This window comes from Physella acuta, unplaced genomic scaffold, assembly GCF_028476545.2.
Source record: "Physella acuta isolate Inbredline_101_S28 unplaced genomic scaffold, ASM2847654v3 ptg001728l, whole genome shotgun sequence".
NCBI lineage: Eukaryota > Metazoa > Mollusca > Gastropoda > Physidae > Physella > Physella acuta.
In genome coordinates, this window is record NW_026733240.1 from 176,451 (window position 1) to 197,279 (window position 20,829).

A 20,829-nucleotide genomic window follows, 5' to 3' on the forward strand; every position below is an offset into this window, starting at 1 on the left:
CACAAAGTTCTAAAAATACTAAATTGCCCGTTACAGCACCTTCACTCAACTACACACAATTGTAAAAATAGTAAATTGCCTGTTACCCCACCCTACCCCTAACTACACACAGTTATAAAATAGTAGATTGTCTGTTTCCCCACCCTCACTTAACTACACAACGTTATAAAAATAGTAAATTGCCTGTTTCCCCACCATCACTCAACTATACAGTTTTAAAAATAGTAAATTGCCCGTTACCCCACCTCCCCCCAACTACACAACTTTATAAAAATAGTAAATTGCCTGTTATCACTCTCTTCGACAACACCAAATTTCATACTAGGTATAATAAAAGTCTGTGTGTTTTGACGCGCCAATGCTAGAATGCCACACTTGACAAAAGTGATCAAAGTCAGCGACTTAAGTTTTGCAGCGATAGATCAGTACTTGCTGCTTGTGTGCGCTTCCAAACAGAACAAGAACCATCTACCAGAAGAAAAGTTCATGACCTAGAGCTAGAGGACCTATCTTGACAACAATACACGTTAGAATGTTATGCCATAAACCGTTTTGGAATAGAAGCATAACTATATAGACATGTCTGAATGTATGTTAAATTATTCCAAATCAGAGTAGCCATTGTGGCTATCCGTCAATCAAATACTTGCTCATGCCGGTGATTACATCAATTTACAAGATACTACGAAATGCGCACGCACGCACACACACACACACACACACACACACACACACAAACATAGATATAGACCGTATATATATTTATATATAAAACAAACTATAAAGGTTTTAGAAAAAAAAGCTTAATAATAATAGAAAAGATGCAAGAGCCCCTTAAAAAAAAAATAAAAAAATATAGCGCTTTAGTCAATATCTAACGGCTAGGGTAAGTTAGCCTGTGGCGTGACATGGATCTAGCCATTAATTTCACAACTCTCACGACGTGATCTGTCGTGGCACCTGACGCTTGAAACAAAAAAATTTGAGGTTAAAAATTGAGACAAAAAACAAAAACGAAAAGAAAACAAAAGCACGTATACCCACTGGCCCCGCCTTTAAAATCTGTCCCGGGCCAATAAGGAGGCGAGGAAGAAATCGATGCCCGGTCACGAGAAAAAAGACCGGAGCGCAGCGCGTGATTGGTCGCTTCTGCTCCGAGCACGTGCTCCGGTGTTGACAAGTGGCGGAACATCGTGTTGTGTCCTCCCCATCCGGATGGGAAAAAAAGTTATAAAAGTGCCGCTCCAAGACCGACCGGAAATATCCGGTGCTTGACAAGGAGCCGGTTAGCGACGGATGTTTGAAAACCGGCAGCGCTAGTGAGACGTAACTAATTTGTTAATTTAATAATTAATTTGGTTGGTGTTGGAGACATTTCAACCTTTTGAACTTAACCGCGAGCCGAATAAGAGACGGGATAATTTCCAAGGTTCATTGATCATCAGCGGTTTGAATACTACTCTCAGCATCAAAGCACATTTCTCTTTGAAGTTATTATTTCTGCAAATATACATCGAAGACTCAGTTACATTTATCAACTGTAATGAAGACATAATAAATTGAACCATACGATTTTATTTGCCGGCGAGCTGATTTTTTAAATAACGCGTGTTTGTTTTCTTTAAAGAAATTTCTAACATCTAATATATTTTTTGTGAAAGCATTATTTATATGTAATAGTTGCAGTTTAAATATAAACATTCATTAAAGTGGTTTATCTCAACTTAAGGAAATTATATAAAAGAAAAGAGAAAAATAATAGAGAAAAGAGGCGAAAAAAAATTGTTTGACGAATAAATTTCATGCCGAGTGGACGCACATATCCGGTCTCCTCCGTCTGAATGTGTCAGCTATTCCCCCAAAGTGCCCAGACCGCCGAGATGAACCACCACAGCCTGACCTACCAGCACCTGCACCACGACCACTACCACCAGCCCCAGGAGGAGCCCATGCAGTACTACCACGAGCTCCAGCAACAGATCCACCAGGACCACACCCACCCGCACCACCTCTACACCAGCTTCCGGCTCAGCTATGGCTACTCGCCTATACAGTCGCCGTCCTCCCCATCATCGCTGACCATCCTGCAGAGTCCGTCCTCGGAGGAAATGCCAGACTACCCCCCAGGTTACACGTGTCTTAAGTCTTCTTCCAGACGCCGGAAACGGAAGTGCCAACAGCAGCAGGTGCAGCAGAGGCAGGCGGCCAACATGCGGGAGAGGAAGAGGATGCAATCTATCAACGACGCCTTTGAAGGTAAGTCCAAAGTTGTTTTCACCAACAATGTTCATCAGCTGTTAGGCTTTAGTAGTGAATCTTACCAAATTTGAGCGCCTAAATTTTATTCATAGAAGTATTATGTTTTAATTTCGAAAGTCCTATTTTCATTATTGAAAGTCCTTTCCATTTCTGTCAGTCCCTGGCAAACTTATTTGGTAGTTCCTCTGGTAACTTCGACTCTTGCCAGTAGCTTTTAGGCTATGTGTCTCTTAACATCCCTAGGCCCCCCGTGTTATATTTTCCCTTTCCGAACCTAATTTAGCGCCTACACTTAAATTTTGCTCGACTTGATCTTTAAAATCAAGGCTCGTCCAAGCCATCTTTTTTTCGGTATTTTTCTGAAACGACTGGTAAGAAGAAAAATGGTCTGGATCCATTTTATTATTATTCTCTTCTAGTTTTCACGAAGCGAATTCAGTGGTTCAACTCCGTATTCGTGTTATGATGTCCTTTCTTTCAGATTCCGCGGGTGTTCTAATATGAATAGACGCTGATGGTATCCATAAGTCGTTACATTTCAGTGTTTCCATTTGTTTTTAGTAGTTCCAGTCATTTGTCCAGTTACCACTAAATATTAGGAGTTACTTATTAGTGTGACAAGTAGGCGCTATATTTTGGTGTGTCCGGTAGTCGTTACTGTATCCCGTAGATGCCAGTGATTAGATTTTTGGGATACAGCAGTGGCGTAGCGAGGTCGGGTGTCACCCGGTGCGGCACTTAATGGTTGTCACCCCCCAGAGACGTAGCGACCCTTCCCGGGGACAAACTTTCAAATTTTCGATTTGCACCCCCCCCCCCTCAAACTTTCGATTTGCACCCCCCCCCCCCCTCAAGTTTTTCTCTATATATTTTGCTATTTTTTGCCTTGGTGTCACCCCCCTAAATGGTGTCACCCGGTGCGGTCCGCACCCCCGCCCCCCCCCCCCCCCTCGCTACGCCCCTGGGATACAGCAAATATAAAAATTGTATAATCGCCTAGAACTCGCGAGTGCATCGTGCGTCGAAGACTGTATGAGCACTGTTTTCAATTGGGTGCAAGTTTGCACTAAACATTATCTTCTAGGCTGCTTCTTTCTGCATAGCTGTCTTAAAGACAATTTTTCGACTTCAGTTATTACAAATTTTAAGTTCTTTCATGAACTTTGTAACTTGTTAAATTCAATATTTCACTGATATGCTCACGATTATTATTTTGTGATTATTTTTTAAACTCCTTATTTTGACTATATCCAAGAACTTTAGTTTAAAATTGTATAACGCATTAATTCATCAACAGCCACCAATGAATACTAATTCAAGAAAAAAAAAGAGAATTACTTCTTCATTCTAAAGTACTTGACTGAATACGTTATTTTTTCGCGGTGAATTGGCCAGGTAATGCCACCAAGTGTCGCCAAATCTCCACATTTGACAAAGGCCAAATTGGCACGTTAATCTCCAAGCTGCAGGATGCCATACCTGTCTTGAGCAATGTCTCAGCCAGCTCGGCTGAATAGACATTTTCTAAACAACCGCTACGATATTCAGACGCGTCTTCAAGCCCATTGTCCTACTAGCACTTTAAAATTTAATTTTGTTATCTGAAGCTAAGCCCGAAACGCTATACTCAACCCTATATAATGAGCATTTAATACAAAATTGAATAATTTCTGTCATTTTTAAGTTATGTTTTTTATACCTTTTGAATGCCACTTAAATTTATATAATGAATACCTAACACATTGCGGTTTGAAAAGTGTTAAAAGAAAATTGATTGGATCATTCTTTTCCACACGTGACCAGGTCTAAGGGCCCACATCCCCACCCTGCCGTACGAAAAGAGGCTGAGCAAGGTCGACACCCTGCGTCTGGCGATAGGGTACATTGGCTTCCTGTCGGAGATCGTGCAGTCTGATGTCAGCAGCAAGGAGAGCATGCACGCGCACGTGCTGGAGCAGCCCAAGAAAGTCATCATACATTGTCACGCTGGTGAGTACCCTGTCACGGTGTGGGGGTGGAGTGTGTGGGGGTTGTCACGGTGTGGGGTGGAGTGTGGGGGTTGTCACGGTGTGGGGTGGAGTGTGTGGGTTGTCACGCTGTGGGGTGGAGATTTGTAGGTTGTCACAATGTGGAGTGGAGTTTTTGTTGTGTCACGCTGTGATGTTGGAGTTTTGCAGGTTGTCACGGTGTGAGAGTGGAGTTTGAGTGGATTGTCACGGTGTTGAATATTTGCAGGTTATCACGGTGTGGGTGTGGAGTTTTGCAGGTTGACACACTGGGTGGTGGACAGTTTTTGTATATTTCACATGTCTTCCACAAACAAATTCACGAAACATCACGTCCACGTTTAGCCTTACAGAAACAAAACCATACAACAGAATTTTAAAATAGTCATAGAAATAAGAAACAACAGCCAACAGGTCATCCAATTATGACATTCACTCTGAGCTAAGACCCGTGTGTACTGGGGTGGGGGGTGGGGGGAGATTTTGGACCTTATGAATTTCCATCTGTTTAATTTAGCATCGATAAACTGGATTTTACAAAACAAACGTCATTTATCCAGCATAAAAATAAATATATTTAAAAGTCTTTGCTTGCGATTAAATAGCATCTCAAACAGTAATTACACACAGGTCAAGGTAGCAAATTAATCAAATTAGCAGGCCCATATCTGGGGTAACTGATGCATGAAGGAGAAAGACACAGTGGTCTTTACACATCGTGTCATACGTTGCTGTGTGCAGCTAGACGATATAGTATTTTTTTAAAGCTTTTAAGTGTTTCATACACATACATCGGTTTAAGCTTGGTTAAAACTATTTAAAAAAAAACTATCATTATAGATTTATTCTTTTATGATGTTTTATTAACTTATCTATACAAAATATCTGTTTTCGACTATTACTATCTACTATGCGACAAGCTCAGAAATAAATAACTTAAATTATTAACATATAGGCCTACAATAACTTTCTGCTTAATTGATTAAGTGGACAAATAAACTGTCAGAAAAATGTGACGTCCACAGCGGGGACTTATTTAAAAATGTGACGTCTTTGTAGACGTCCACAGCGGGGACTTATTTAAACGTCATATCTCAATTCTATGCCTACTTAACATCTCTCCTAACCCTAATCTTAGCCATAAACCTGCCCATAACACTAACTTAATCAATGATCCTGAAGCTAGCTAGAGTCGTGATCTCATATCTGATCCTAATCCTAATAGCTATTCAAGCAGAGGGAAAAAAAACCTTGCTACTGTCATTGTGGTTTTTTATTTTTAATTTTTAAAATAACCAGTTTAATCTTGGCTGACTGTATCGTGATCCCTTTTTCCGTTTACTTAAAATAAAAGTATTTATTAAATTTAAAATAGAAAAAAATAATAAAATGGCGAATGAAAAAGTCCGCGTAAACCACGGAAAAGACACATTTTTAACAGCAGCAACTAACAAAGCCGCGCTATGGCCCTGTATTTCACCACTGCCGAGCCGAGCCGAACCTAAACTGACCACTTGAAAATCTAATTAGCTGCGAAACAATGACCGATCCTCAACATAGTTGTCACTTTTTTTTTCAAGTCACGAAAAAAAAAAACAACCCCAGATAAAAAAAAGAAATGTCCAGAATTTAACAAGCCAGTTGTGAAGTAGTCGCGTCCAAACGTCAGGGTTAAGAAAGTTTAGAATGGGGAGCGATCTTGGGGAATGGGTGAAGTATTGGTCACTCGTGTGAATTCATGGCTTGGTTGTTGACCACAGGGGTCAAGATAGGGGTCGTGGTGTGGAGTGGCGTGGATTACAAATTAACTTTCGATTGAATTATTTTTTTCTAAATAATAAAAACATTGAGTGAAAATTGAATTGTATTGTTTTCAAGAGAAACAAACTCCCCCTACCCCCCAAAGAGCAAAAAACGTCTCGAGCAAATTTTGTTCACTGCGCATGACCCGACGACCCAAGAGGACACGGGTCTGTCCAGGACAAGATTGACCCTAGTCTGCATCGTGACATTTTTTTCTCTCTAAGTGTCGCGAGCTCATTACATTGAGCAGCTACTTAAAAGTTGATAAGAGGATGAAGAGATCTGATTAAAAAAAATAATTACGATTATGGATTAAAACAAAACATTTTACTTTAACGCAGATTCACATTTGTAAGTATAGGCCTACAACATATATTTAGTTAGCGAATTAGTACGACGATTATAGCAATACTAAAATGTCGATTGAAAAAAAAAACGTTAAGTATATAATGGAGATAAAGAATGCATATGAATTGTTAGTTTTAGCAAACTTTCTGTATGGCTACAATCTTGGAAAATTAAAGTTCAATCAAAACAAATTCGACAGTTAATATTAGATAAAAGCTATGAAAATTAACACAGGATAGATACTAAAATAAAATAATAAAAAAATATATCAATAAACTTTTAAAAAATGCGAAAAATTAATAAGTAAACATTAAGTAAAGGGAAGTGTACAATATTCTCGCGAGAACTGTGTAAGTCAACTGCCTCAATAAAACTATGCGGTATCGGTTCTACTACTAACAAAGTCATCAGCCGTCTTCATACCACTGGCCGGTAGAAAATCTTCAGGACGTGCCGGCTTCCGGCAAGACGAACCAGACACGAGGACAATAGGTCTCCGCGAGATGATACCTGAACCGGTGTAGTCTGCCGGCTTCGCGTCTTCCGTCAAATATTTGCAAACATGGATAGAAGTGTTTCCCCTTGCCTTAACTCCTCCGACCCAGTGTTTCCAGCGTGGTTTAACTCCCCTAAACTGTGTCTGGATGGAAGATTTGACGCCTGCCTGGCCACACCCGAGACAAAGTACACACAAAAATAAAACACTCGCTCCCATTGTAGTCGCCAAGCCACCTACACATTCTAGAATCTACTAGCGGTTAAAAAAAATTTCGTTGCTTCTTACAAAAATCTCAGACGTCATTCCACCCCCCCCCCCCCTCCCACACACCCCACCCCCTTGCCTTTTCTAGAACACGATCAACTATACCGAGGCTGCTAGCGTATCCTCACTCGTTTATGTAAAAAAAAATATCGGTTTATTAAAAAGTGTAATGATTGTTTCGTGTTTGTTCGGGACGGTGCAGTGTTGGCCGTTGAGGCACGTCCCAGTTTTTATGATATCCATGCTGAGGTAGACTTTAAGGCACGTCTCCCCTGTCAGCCTCACAATCCGCCATTATCTTCAATCACCGATCTATCACATTCGTTTATTGATAACTTCCGGTTATTTAAACAATCGTTGAGAGGGCCTTTAGCAAAATCCGCCTAGTCCGGTATTTAGTTTTAAGAAGAGTTATTAAAACATTTTTTACTAGTTAAATTCTAAAATAAATATTGTAGCAGTAGAAACTAAAATAAATTTAAAATCCCAAGATTAGTTGAAGAAGAAGAAAAAAATTAAAATTCAATTACCGCAAAATCAATCTGAAGCGACTTAGCGGGTTTTGCATGTGGACTTGTAGGTAGAAGATGAGGTTGTTTTTTTTTAAAGAGTATATTTGTATGTACAATTGTTTACTTTTTTCTTCTAGGATCTAATGAAGAGTTTGGGATCTACGGCCCCCCTCCCCTCACTGGCCACTCCCTGTCATGGCGTGACGTCAAGCACCCGAATCTGGGACCCAGGCACACACTGGTGGCCAAAATCTGGACCCCAGAGGACCCGCGGTCCCACAAGCTTCAGGACTCCGAGTCTTCAGGTATGCTGCACTCAACCGTCGACTCCACGGAGCTTTAGTGGAACATGTTCACCACTCAATCGTCAGAACAGCAGAACTATGGTGGAACATGTTCCATACTCAATCATCGACACCACAGAACTATGGTGGAACATGTTTCCCATTCAATCGTCGATTCAATGGAACTATAGCGAATGATGCTCCACATAACTTTAACGGAACACGTTCCTCGTACGCACGGGGAACCGGCTAACCGCGGAGAATGTTGACTTGTCGACTGTCCGCAGAGAGTGTTGACTTTTCAACTATCCGTGGAGAATGTTGACTTTCAACTGTGATTTCAAACTTGAGCCACGCTTACGCAACGTAGGCTGCAGAATACACCAAAACTGATGCTGTTGCTTCAACATTAAACTAACAATGCACATCGCCTTAATATTTCTTCATCGAGCTTGTTTTGTTTTCCCCACTCTCAAGTTGAATCTAACAACTTGGTACTCCATGATGGGAATTCAGACACGTCATCACCTCGTGGAAATGACCACTGGTCAATCTAATATCTCTCGCTGGCTGAAAATGACCATTAGCCTGATCTACTCAGCCAGTGTTTACATCTATTGCTTTATCAGGCTACCAATGAAAAACTTCCTTGACAATTTTTGTTTTCTATGTTTTGATCATATGACTTATGGCGAAATTTCTTGCCAATCTTGTTATTCCATATGCAATAAAAATTATCACTCTTATCCACTGAATTTAAAACCAAAACTGATATCCATTGAGTGGATGACCAACCCTGGTATCCACCGAACGGATGGCAAAGACGACAGAGGACTGCCAGTGAAAACATCTCTTTGACATTTTTTTTTAGCCATCTTCTTGTGTCCGTACACACGCTATTATGATGAGCGGCCACAAAAACACATTTTAATGCTTTAAACATTTGTTTTCACGGCTTTGTTTATGTTTATTGTTACACGTAGAGTACAGCATCTGTTTCATCAAAGTTTTTTCGTAAAATATTAGACAGGTTTAAGGTTTTGTTACAACCGATCGGATTTAAAACATTAAATAGACGAGGGTTTCACGATTTTTTTTTTGTAAGGTAGATCTAGCCAACATAATTAGTTGTCATAGAGATTCATCAGTTTACCAATTAAAGTAGCACAGCAAGAAATTAAGTTGGACGTTTTTACAAACTTGTTTACTGTTTATGTTATATATATATATATATATATATATATATATATATATATATATATATATATATATATATATATATATATATATATATATATATATATATATATATATATATATATATATATATATATATTCTTGCTATTATCTGTAGTGCTTTGTTTTTTTAAAATACCTCACCTGAACGTGTGTTTGATTGTGTATTGCTCAGGATGTAATACATAATGCACAGTTGAGCTAAGATTTAAAATCTTGAAACTACGCTATTGTATAGTTCAGCCATATTTCGTTAAACTATTGTTTTATCAAGCCCAAATGCAATTAACGTTATTGAATTTTTCTAATTTTTGAAATATAGAAGTTCATATTTTTAAATTTTAAAAGTGTAGTTCGCCTTCTTTATAGAAATTTCTTCACAAAATGTGAGGCTGATATGTTGCATCTTCAAGCATCATAACATCTCTATAACAAGTATACCCCTGTGCCATATGCACCTCTGTTACCATATCAACAGACCGATCAACATAATGTTGATATGATGTTGTATGATGAACATATTGTTGACTGAATCGTTGAAACTATTGTGATGTAAAAGTGCAATGTGCTGCAACTAATATGCAGTAACTGACATTATTATGTTCAAACCCCTTCCCTCCACACCTTCACCCCCTCTCACAATCTCAGCCCTTACCCTTAGCCCACACCAACCACCCCCATACTCCCCCGGGGAAGGAGATAAGGATTCCAAACATCAATACAAGACATGTGACTGTTGTTTAAATTAATTTTGTTCTTGAGACAAATTGTCTGTATTGTTCGTCTCGATAAAAGATGCCTTGTAAAAAAATAAAATACAAATAAACAAAAATTTGAAATAAAAATTATTTCTGTTCTCTCTTTTTTTATTTTGTGAAATATGGTTTAAAAATAAATGTTTAAACATTTAAAAAAAAAGTTTTTTTTCTCCCTTTTTGAAGTAACGAGGGTTTAAAAACCAAATCAGATTGATGTATATTTATGTTAATCGAAATTACGTGACAAGTATATAATCCCTTCGGGAGAAGTTCTAGTGTAGTAATAAAGCATGACATAAACAACAGGCAGCCATATATATCATCTAGCTTGGATGAAATGAAGTGTGGTAATGACAAATTAATTGGAAAACGTATCTGCCATTATTGTTCAAAACTTATAAAATGAGCACTTTCTATTTCTGTGCTACTAATTTATGTCGGGGTTTCATATTTCTGTATTACAAATATATGTCGGGGTTTAGAAAATGCGATCCTTACTTGGTTAGCAAACTCGACTTTGGTTCGTGAGTTCGAGTGCAAAACGTCGCATTGATCTTATTTAGGGGTATTTTAACAGACCCGAACTATTTGGTGTAAAATTCTTACGACGCTGTTTATCGTGATTCTAACGCCGACATTAATATGATCAGAAAACATATTATGAATAGATCTATTTATAATATGATTTCTGATCATATTAACACGTAGTATTATGAATAGATTACGTGTTAATACAATAACAATCATAAATGTATAGATAATGTATTAATATGATCAGAATTCATATTGTAAATAGACCACATGTTAATGTTATCCAAGTCATAATATGAACGGATACCTCATGTTTTGAGTCATTTTTTTTACAGACACTGTATTATGAATCAACCCCCCCCCCCCCTCCCTACTCCATCATGTAATGATAGACCGCTGCTGTTATTGTACATTAAGTTGTACATGGACCAGTACTTCACCCCCTCCCCCAGAAAGCTGCTTTAATCATCCATTCTTAACATTCATCACCGATCATCTCTCCCGATAATTCACCCAATGCAACTTCACTGCCAGAAGAGCGCATTATCCCCCGTTCACATCCGCTGCGCAAACCCCACCAGTCTTCACAACCATCGCCACTTTCCTCAACCATCCACGTAGAACCCAACCCTCCAAGCAAAACCCAACCCTCCTCATATTTCCCTCATATCAGACCTCGACATCCCAATGAAAAAAAAAAATCTTTTGTCGTCGTACAGAGGACTCCCCCCCCCCTTGTCCATCGATAACCAATAAGCCTCGCTGGCTGGCACCGTGTAAACACAAGCCGTGTCGCGGAGAGAAATCAGTTGCTGAGATCCCACGGTGCCGGATCGATGGCCAGTGATTTCTCCAGACTTCGCCCCGAGTGCTCCGACAGATTCCACAAGAAAATCGTCGCGCTGGATAATAGGAAAGCTGTAATTAAAAACGCTAAATGGTTTTCTAAATGGAAGAAATCCTGTTCAATCATTTTTGTTTTCTTTTCTTTTAGGGAAAAAAACCTTTTACATTAAAAACTGAAATGGTGGGGTCAGAAAATATGATTCTATACAAAAATATAATGAGCCATTACTTGTACAACTTGAGATGCATGGTAGTATGATGTCATTGAAATGTAAATGTAAAAAAAATAATACTACATTTGAAAAAAAAATGTGTTTAAATTTTAACGAAAAAGGTTTTTTTTTTTTTTTTTAAAGTTTTTATAAAACAGAATTAAGTGTAAGAGAAAGATATCACTTGTACATTATGTCGCTATTTGCAGAGAAATACAAAAGCGTAAAATGGATTGGAAACACGTTGCGTAACCCATCTAGCAACATCACCAGACTGACACTAGATTGGAATCTACAAGAAAAGGGGAAAGTGTGTAGTTGTGTAGGCTTAAAAGGTCAGCTGTAGGAGAAGCAGAAGCTGCCGGAATATCTTGGACCCAACTTGAAGGAATCGCCCAGAACCGAGTACGATGGAGATGTTGCAAAAGGGTTCCACAGGAAGGATAATGATGACGATAGCTTGTATCACATTAAAACATGTCTCCATCATCATAAACTGTTGCAGTACAAATATTTAGCAAGAAACATGGTTTATATGTACTAGGTAGAAATAGGAGATAAAGTAGATGGGCAGCTTTTGCGTGTCGTATGTCTTTGATTAATTACACCAAAAAAAGTTTGTTTATTAGTTAACGAAAATAAATTTTAAAATAATTATTATTTAATATCGGCGATCTCTAAAATGCTCTAACCACTGCTGTTGACCAGGGTCAATGTTTATCGAGATCTGGTTACATTTATTAAAAGGTAGCAGACATGAGGAAGTGACGTAACTATCCATCCACAGCACGCATGCGCAGATAAAACAAGACGATGAGATTTTATTCTCCCCTTTAAGACGAAGAATTCAACATCCATAATAAAAGCTGATAAATCTTTAAAACATATTTGCTTTTAAATTGTTTCTTTTAAACTCTGAAAAAAAAATGTAATAAGGTATTTTAAAACCTGCCTGTCATCGTACAATGGAGTGGTAGAGCACTCGATTACAAACCTAAACGTCTCTAGTTTGGTACCCATGCACTAGCAGTGTTTCTTCCAGACTTTTTTCTTGGGGGGGGGGGGGGACATTTGATATTTTCGGAGGTGGACAACATTTTCATGGGGAGGGGGAGGGGCGGACGGACACTGCTAAAAGAAGTATATGTTTTCTATATAAATTCCATTTCGTTCCATTGGTGACCAAACTATCCCTTATGTCCCGAGGTCAGAGATACGAATGAACTCTACTTCATCTGCCCTATGAGCCAATAGATCTGAAAGAGCAATTTAATATTCTAAAAAGTATTAATATATTATGCAATACAAAACAAATTAACCCGCCATTGATTAAAACAAATACTTAATTAAACGTAGCATCTTATAACCAAATAAATGTTCTAAATAATCTCCTAAGAAAAGAAAAGTTTAAAAAAAAAAACCCATTTCTGGATGTTAACTCCAAAAAATGTTAATTCCTTTCAAACGTTTTCTAAAAGATTTCTAAACTCAAGAGGCCCCAAGCCCTCTCTTGATTCTCGCAACAAATTTTTTGTGAAAATTGGGTGAGGGGAGGGAATAGAAGAAAGCGGTCAGTGTAGTGCGGGAAGATTTCTGGAGAAATCACCTGGCATGGGTCGTCTGGAAATCAATAGTTCCAGAAATGGGGTTAAAGTTTGATGACCAGACTGGTGAGTTGCACGTGCTGGTCTGTCTTGTCATTGACATTTGGTGGATGGTCAGATGTCATGGGGGAAGTTAGATGTCATGGGTAGGTTAGATGTCATGAGAGCAGGTCAGATGTCATGGGTAGGTTAGATGTCATGGGTAGGTCAGATGTCATGGGTAGGTCAGATGTCATGGGTAGGTTAGATGTCATGGGGCAGGTTAGATGTCATGGGTAGGTCAGATGTCATGGGTAGGTCAGATGTCATGGGTAGGTCAGATGTCATGGGGCAGGTTAGATGTCATGGGTAGGTCAGATGTCATGGGTAGGTCAGATGTCATGGGTAGGTTAGATGTCATGGGTAGGTCAGATGTCATGGGTAGGTCAGATGTCATGGGTAGGTCAGATGTCATGGGGCAGGTTAGATGTCATGGGTAGGTCAGATGTCATGGGTAGGTCAGATGTCATGGGTAGGTCAGATGTCATGGGGAAGGTTAGATGTCATGGGGCAGGTTAGATGTCATGGGGCAGGTTAGATGTCATGGGTAGGTCAGATGTCATGGGTAGGTCAGATGTCATGGGTAGGTTAGATGTCATGGGTAGGTCAGATGTCATGGGTAGGTCAGATGTCATGGGTAGGTCAGATGTCATGGGTAGGTCAGATGTCATGGGTAGGTCAGATGTCATGGGGCAGGTTAGATGTCATGGGTAGGTCAGATGTCATGGGTAGGTCAGATGTCATGGGTAGGTCAGATGTCATGGGTAGGTCAGATGTCATGGGGCAGGTTAGATGTCATGGGTAGGTCAGATGTCATGGGTAGGTCAGATGTCATGGGTAGGTCAGATGTCATGGGTAGGTTAGATGTCATGGGTAGGTCAGATGTCATGGGTAGGTCAGATGTCATGGGTAGGTCAGATGTCATGAGTAGGTCAGATGTCATGGGGCAGGTTAGATGTAATGGGGCAGGTTAGATGTCATGGGTTCAGGTTAGATGTCATGGGCAGGTTAGATGTCATGGGTTCAAGTTAAATAGTATTTGACATTTATATGTTATGGAGCAAGTTAGATGTCATAGTAACGGATTAGATGTCATAGGGGAAGATATGATGTGATGATAACAGATTAAATGTCAAGGGGCAGGTTAGATGTCATGGGCAGGTTAGATGTAATGTGGCAGGTTAGATGTCATGGGCAGGTTAGATGTCATGTGGCAGGTTAGATGTCATGGAGCAGGTTAGATGTCATGGGCAGGTTAGATGTCATGGATAGGTCAGATGTCATGTGGTAGGTCAAATGTCATGTGGTAGGTCAGATGTCATGGGCAGGTTAGATGTCATGGGTAGGTCAGATGTCATGGGTAGGTCAGATGTCATGGGTAGGTCAGATGTCATGGGTAGGTCAGATGTCATGGGGCAGGTTAGATGTAATGGGGCAGGTTAGATGTCATGGGTTCAGGTTAGATGTCATGGGCAGGTTAGATGTCATGGGTTCAAGTTAAATAGTATTTGACATTTATATGTTATGGAGCAAGTTAGATGTCATAGTAACGGATTAGATGTCATAGGGGAAGATATGATGTGATGATAACAGATTAAATGTCAAGGGGCAGGTTAGATGTCATGGGCAGGTTAGATGTCATGGAGCAGGTTAGATGTCATGGGCAGGTTAGATGTCATGGATAGGTCAGATGTCCTGTGGCAGGTTAGATGTCATGTGGCAGGTTAGATGTCATGGGCAGGTTAGATGTCATGTGGCAGGTTAGATGTCATGGAGCAGGTTAGATGTCATGGGCAGGTTAGATGTCATGGATAGGTCAGATGTCATGTGGTAGGTCAGATGTCATGTGGTAGGTCAGATGTCATGGGCAAGTTAGATGTCAAGTGCAGGTTAGATGTCATGGGTTCAAGTTAAATAGCATTTGACATTTATATGTCATGGGGCATGTTAGAAGTCATGGTAACGGATTAGATGTCATGGAGGCAGGTCAGATGTCATGTGGCAGGTCATACGTCATGTGCAGGTCAGATGTCATGTGGCAGGTCAGATGTCATGTGCAGGCCAGATGTCATGGGTAGGTCAGATGTCATGGGGCAGGTTAGATGTCATGTGCAGGTCAGATGTCATGGGGCTTGTCAGATGTCATCGGTAGGTCAGATGTCATGGGGCAGGTCAGATGTCATCAGGGCTAAATGTCATGGGGCAGGTTATTATGCTAAATGACACTTCGTCAAATAAGTTATATCAAGACAACATAATAGTAAATAACAGTGTAAAATGTGGTTGGCCAATTACTAATATCTTGAGATTATCATGGCCGTATTTTAAGTCAATGATTGTCAGCAGGCATAAAACCCATGTAAAAATATTGTAATAATTTTTATTAAAGCCAATTGTTTAAACATACATTTCTCATGCATCGAAAAACAGAAATGGGACAGTATTTTTAAAAAAAATATTATCAAGTACTAGACTCGATTAGAATTCTACATCCTTATCAGCAATACTGAATTATTTTTAAAACAGTCTATTTTGTAACGTAAGTGTATTATTAGAATCACAGGGGGAGAGGGGAGGGGTGGGGATTTTGAGAGAAAGTCTGTCAATGGTCGTGGAATCGCTCCTGCATTGGCCTTAAGTACACGGGCCTTCTGGAAGTTTCCCATAGCATGTTGCCCGGGGCCGGGCCAGACAAAAGAAGGCCAGTAGGGCCAGCCAGGAGATTGCCAGGGCCTTGGTGGTGTTTGTCTGAGAAGTTTTGGAGCCGCAGCTTATTTACATTACGGCATCGGTGTTTGGTCCAGGGCTGGTTTGATGACGGTGTTTTAACAATTAGGGTGAAAAATAATTAATGAGGGCCGGTGTAGAATGGGGTGGGGGAGGGTGTTCATAATGTTGTATGATGGGTGTGGTAATGGGTGGGGTGAGGTGGGGGATTGTCGGGAAGTGTAACTCTGAGTTTTATGAGTTTGAATGCTTTGTTTTTAAGCATTTTATAAATCAATGCTACTCAATGCCACAGGAAATATATTATATTATAGATTTTGGTATTTATAAATCTTAGTATTTCCACAGATCTTTGTATCTCGATAGACCTTTGCATCTCTCTATATATATCTTACAAATCTTGCCACATTTGTGTATCTCTATAATATATCTTTGTAATCATTAAGATCCTTGGAAACATACATATCCTAATATCGCTGTAAATCTTTGTAATACTTGAATTTTGCTACTCTACAGATTATGATTTCTATATGAATGTTATTATTTTATAGATAATAGTATATTTATATCTTGATACCACTATAAAGCCCCTACCCATGGACGCCATGTTTTTATAAAATAACGGCTTGTATTTTTTTCTTTTTTATTCTTTTAGTGACTCAACGAATCACAGAGAAATATCTTTATTAATATCATACTTGTTGTAATTCGTTAGAGATATCGCACAATCAAATCCTTCATTATATTACACACATTATATTTCGCGTGGGATATCCCACACATTATACTTCACTTGATATCATAAATCAAACATCAATCTTTCCTGATATCAAATTGTAATTTCGCGTATAACAGTACACATAGTTAGAAATATCATACAATCATACACCAGCAAGGGCTATAAAAATTAATGACCCGTTATGAAATTTTTTTCCTACCCATCAGACTGGCACCCCTCACCCGGCATTTCTTTCTTCCGTGACGGAAGTGACGGGCCACCTCGCTATTTCAGCCCTCGTTAATTAGATGTCATCTTTTAAATTAGAGCATGAAAATCTAGCAGCAAGTCTCCGTTCAGGGTTCTCAGCCGCTATTGAAAAGACCCTAGAAGCAAGGGGGATCTCTTAGTTGGAGACGTTACTCTACCAACTGTACATACCCCTGCTCTGTTTGTTTGTTTATGTACCGGGGGGTCCTTCTCCGCACGTCGTCGCTCGCGTTTTGTTCGAGATTCTCACCTCGCTCCGATCCCCGGCCGCTATTGTGAGGGCCGATCACGTTACTAATTAACCACGCGGAGTGTCTTGTGAAGGCAGTGGTGGAGTGTATCGCGCTGAGAAAAAATAAAACCTTCCGCGCTCCGCGTTTTGTAACATCAGCGACCGCCGCGATCACATCACGATAAGCTCCTGTACAAATACCCACCCTGGCTATCGCACCCATATGTTGAAAAGTAAAAAACAACAAAAACGAGACAAATATTCAGGAAACTGTGATATTGTTATACACGCTTTTGTTCAAAATTTTATGAAATAATAATTAAACCTCGCTATGCCAGTATAAAAAGAAAACGAGACAAATATTCACAAAACTGTGATCATGTTTTAACCTCTTTTGTTCTGATTTTTCACGACATAATAATTACACTACCCATTGACCGCAATACCACCCTCTCTGGAAATAAACAGCGATCATATTTCATCTGTAAAATATCGCACACGCCTCAACATTATTAGGGTATGCTAATCGCTCACCTGGTTTGACAGCAATATTTAATTTCGCCTCATCTTTGAGGAACTCTCCATTTTCGGCCATTTCTTAAAACGGGAAACGGACATCCGCGGCACGTGTCGAGAAACTCGCTCGAATTTCAACACTTGAACCGGTGAAGATTTGCACCGTGTTCTGGCCGGCTTGTCCATCTTTGTCCGGCAGAAATTTAGTTGACAAGCAATCTTCCCCTTATGCTAATCATGTTAGTTTTAAATAGTCCTCCCGGCTACCTTAGTTGACCTACTTTTCCCCCCTCAACGGCATAAGACATCAACGTTGTCATCATTTCTGCACTTTGACCCCCACTCGGGACCATCTGATGTTGTTTCTGGCGTCCGCTTACGCCGTTTCAAGTTATTTGTACCAGATTTTTCTACCCCGGCGAATGGACGGTAGTGGTCATATAAAAAAAACGAAAAAAAAAACAGCATCGTAAAGATGGTCAAAGACGGTCGTTAAGAAATTTAGACTGACCTCGATATGAAGTGGCCAAGACCGCAAAAAAAAAAAAAAAAAAAAAAGCAATGGCGTGTCTGATGATGCACGCAACGTTATGGTCGGGTTTAATAGTGGCCCGGGGACAGGACAGGGGGGGGGGGAGGATCTGCAGAGAACAAACTTTTTTATCGCTGGGACAAGGACAAATGCCTTGTCCGACAATACCGATGGGGTATAAAAGAATACAAGAGCGACGCCCTGGCCGTAAAGATAAGGAGAGGAAAGGGGGGGGGGGGTTAGTTTGGACAGAGACGTTAAAAAATACAAGTAAAAGAATCGTTACTTTTTCCAAGGAGGGCGAGCCTCTCCAAGTACTCACCGGCGCGGTCGGACGTCTTTCAGCCACGCGTGCACGTGGTGGGCGGCAGAATGGACGTGCGGGACTGGAGAGTGAGTCAATGACTGCAAGTTGCCTCGCGCCGGGAGCGGCACGTGCGAGCTATTGTCTGTCTCTGCGCATCCCCTTTTGCCCCCCCCCCTTCTTCCTGGACAATTACTCACCATAACTCCATCCCGCGCATGCTACTCCTGTATCTGCCCATTGGTAACTAATTTTTTATATTCTAACCACGCATGCGCAGTGGCGATGTAAGGTCAGTTGACAATGCCAAGGTACTCTGGGGGACCTAATGTCCATTTACGAGCTTTTCATCAACAAACGACTCACTATGAAAAGCTAAAGGCCTCGGAGCGTGTTTACTAACGAGCATGGAACGCAAATAATTACAGCTAGGCGGTCTTTTGAAGACTATCATTACTGCAACAGATTAACGAAAACTACCGAAAACTACCGAGGGACGACACATGAAACGTCTTTATTACGAAAAATAAAAAGCGTAATATGCGGTTGTTGTGAAAAAGATCCTTATTATAAACTGTTTTAGTACATTCTAAAGAAAAAAAATATTTTCGGACATTATCGTACTAATGGCACCAATGGATAAAGTCTCCGAAAAGTCAATAGAGTAGAGAAAAGATAAAAATAGTCATTCCGAGCACGATAATACGGTGAATAGTACTAAAAGTACCCGGATAGTTTTTCATAATTTCAATTGGTAATAATTATGAATACACAGATTTGAAAAAAAAATGAAAAATGGAAAAAGATTAGTTAATTACATGTAGAATCATAGTTGAAGTACCGACTAGAGAGTTAGAAATGTTTGAGTAGTATATTTTTCTATTTAAACCTCTGTTTACCCAAGCCAGTTATGCCCTCCCTATCAAAAGCTATAGATTGGTTTGAATACTATTCGGAAAATACTATTTAGAAACGTGAGACTTTATGTCAGATAAAATGATGCTGTTAAAGAACACGTGACATTTATAAGTCAGGCTCTCTCATTTCATGTTGTTATGTTTTGATTAAAATGAAATTCGTATTATAGGATACATATTAAGTCGTCCATATAACAGTACACACCCATTTGCAGATTAGATTTTAATATATATATATATATATATATATATATATATATATATATATATATATATATATATATATATATATATAAGACATGTGGTGGCTACACACGCACATATAAGCAGCACACGCAATCAAAAACACACACATTTATTAACTGGGATATGAAATATATTTACAACAGGCTATATACTATATATAAATATCACTTTTTTTAAAAACGTAACGCTGAATCTTTTGTCCCTTACATAATTAACGACTAATGCGAAGAGAGCCCTGATTGATTTCCGCGACCCGTATCGATCTCTCCGTGTTGTCAATCACGTCACGTCGGCGCGTCAAGTGGGCCCAACGGAAACTGTCTCGTCACATGACCAGCGCCGCCCGCCGGCCCGCGCCGTGACCTTTGTTCGGGGCAGGCGCCCTCTACTAAAACACGCCGGCGGTGGGTGAAAGGGGCGGCACACAATACCCGGGTCGGGCCGACGCCCCCCTTGACGTAGCCCCACAGGGACATGGTCACGCCCGGCAATAAGACCTGGCTCACCCCCCGGGTGAAAGGGATGAATTAGTGTCAGCATGGCACGGATACACCGCCGGGGACGTGTAAGCTGTAAGCAAAGTTTCCCTTGTAAGATTAGCGCCGCGGTCTTGTGAGGACGACAGAAAGGGTTAACATTCCAACTGGTCTTGTACGCTATGATCATGTTCTTGTTTGATAGATAGGCCCGTACGTGTGCCTCGGTTTTCTCCCTATATACCTTTTATTTATACTGGACTATAAGCATATATATATATATATATATATATATATATATATATATATATATATATATATATATATATATATCAAGTGTTATAGCCAATTAATTACTTATCCTTAGTTAGTTATACATAACCTTTAAATTAATGTTTAACATAATTATTAGCAATAGTAGAAGTATGATATGGGATGTTCAAAATTAACATAAGGGTGCATACATATCTATGCTTATCTATGAACAAACAAACAAACAAACAAACAAACAAACAAACAAACAAACAAACAAACAAACAAACAAACAAACAAACAAACAGGCAAACAAACAATCAAGCAAGCATACAAACAAACAAAATAAAAAATAAACATGTAAATAAATATATAAATGTATATACCTAGCCTATATATACATATATATATATATATATATATATATATATATATATA

General features: G+C 39.6%; 1 protein-coding gene across 1 annotated transcript; it reads left to right on the forward strand.

Moving 5' to 3' along the window:
- The first annotated feature begins 1,841 nt into the window (after positions 1–1,841).
- Positions 1,842–8,206, forward strand: LOC131930147 (pancreas transcription factor 1 subunit alpha). The gene is made up of 3 exons (XM_059286543.1): positions 1,842–2,256; positions 4,063–4,248; positions 7,829–8,206. Exons 1-3 carry the CDS (start codon positions 1,842–1,844, stop codon positions 8,032–8,034), a joined length of 807 nt encoding a protein of 268 aa, XP_059142526.1. The 3' UTR covers positions 8,035–8,206.
- The last annotated feature ends 12,623 nt before the right edge of the window (positions 8,207–20,829 follow it).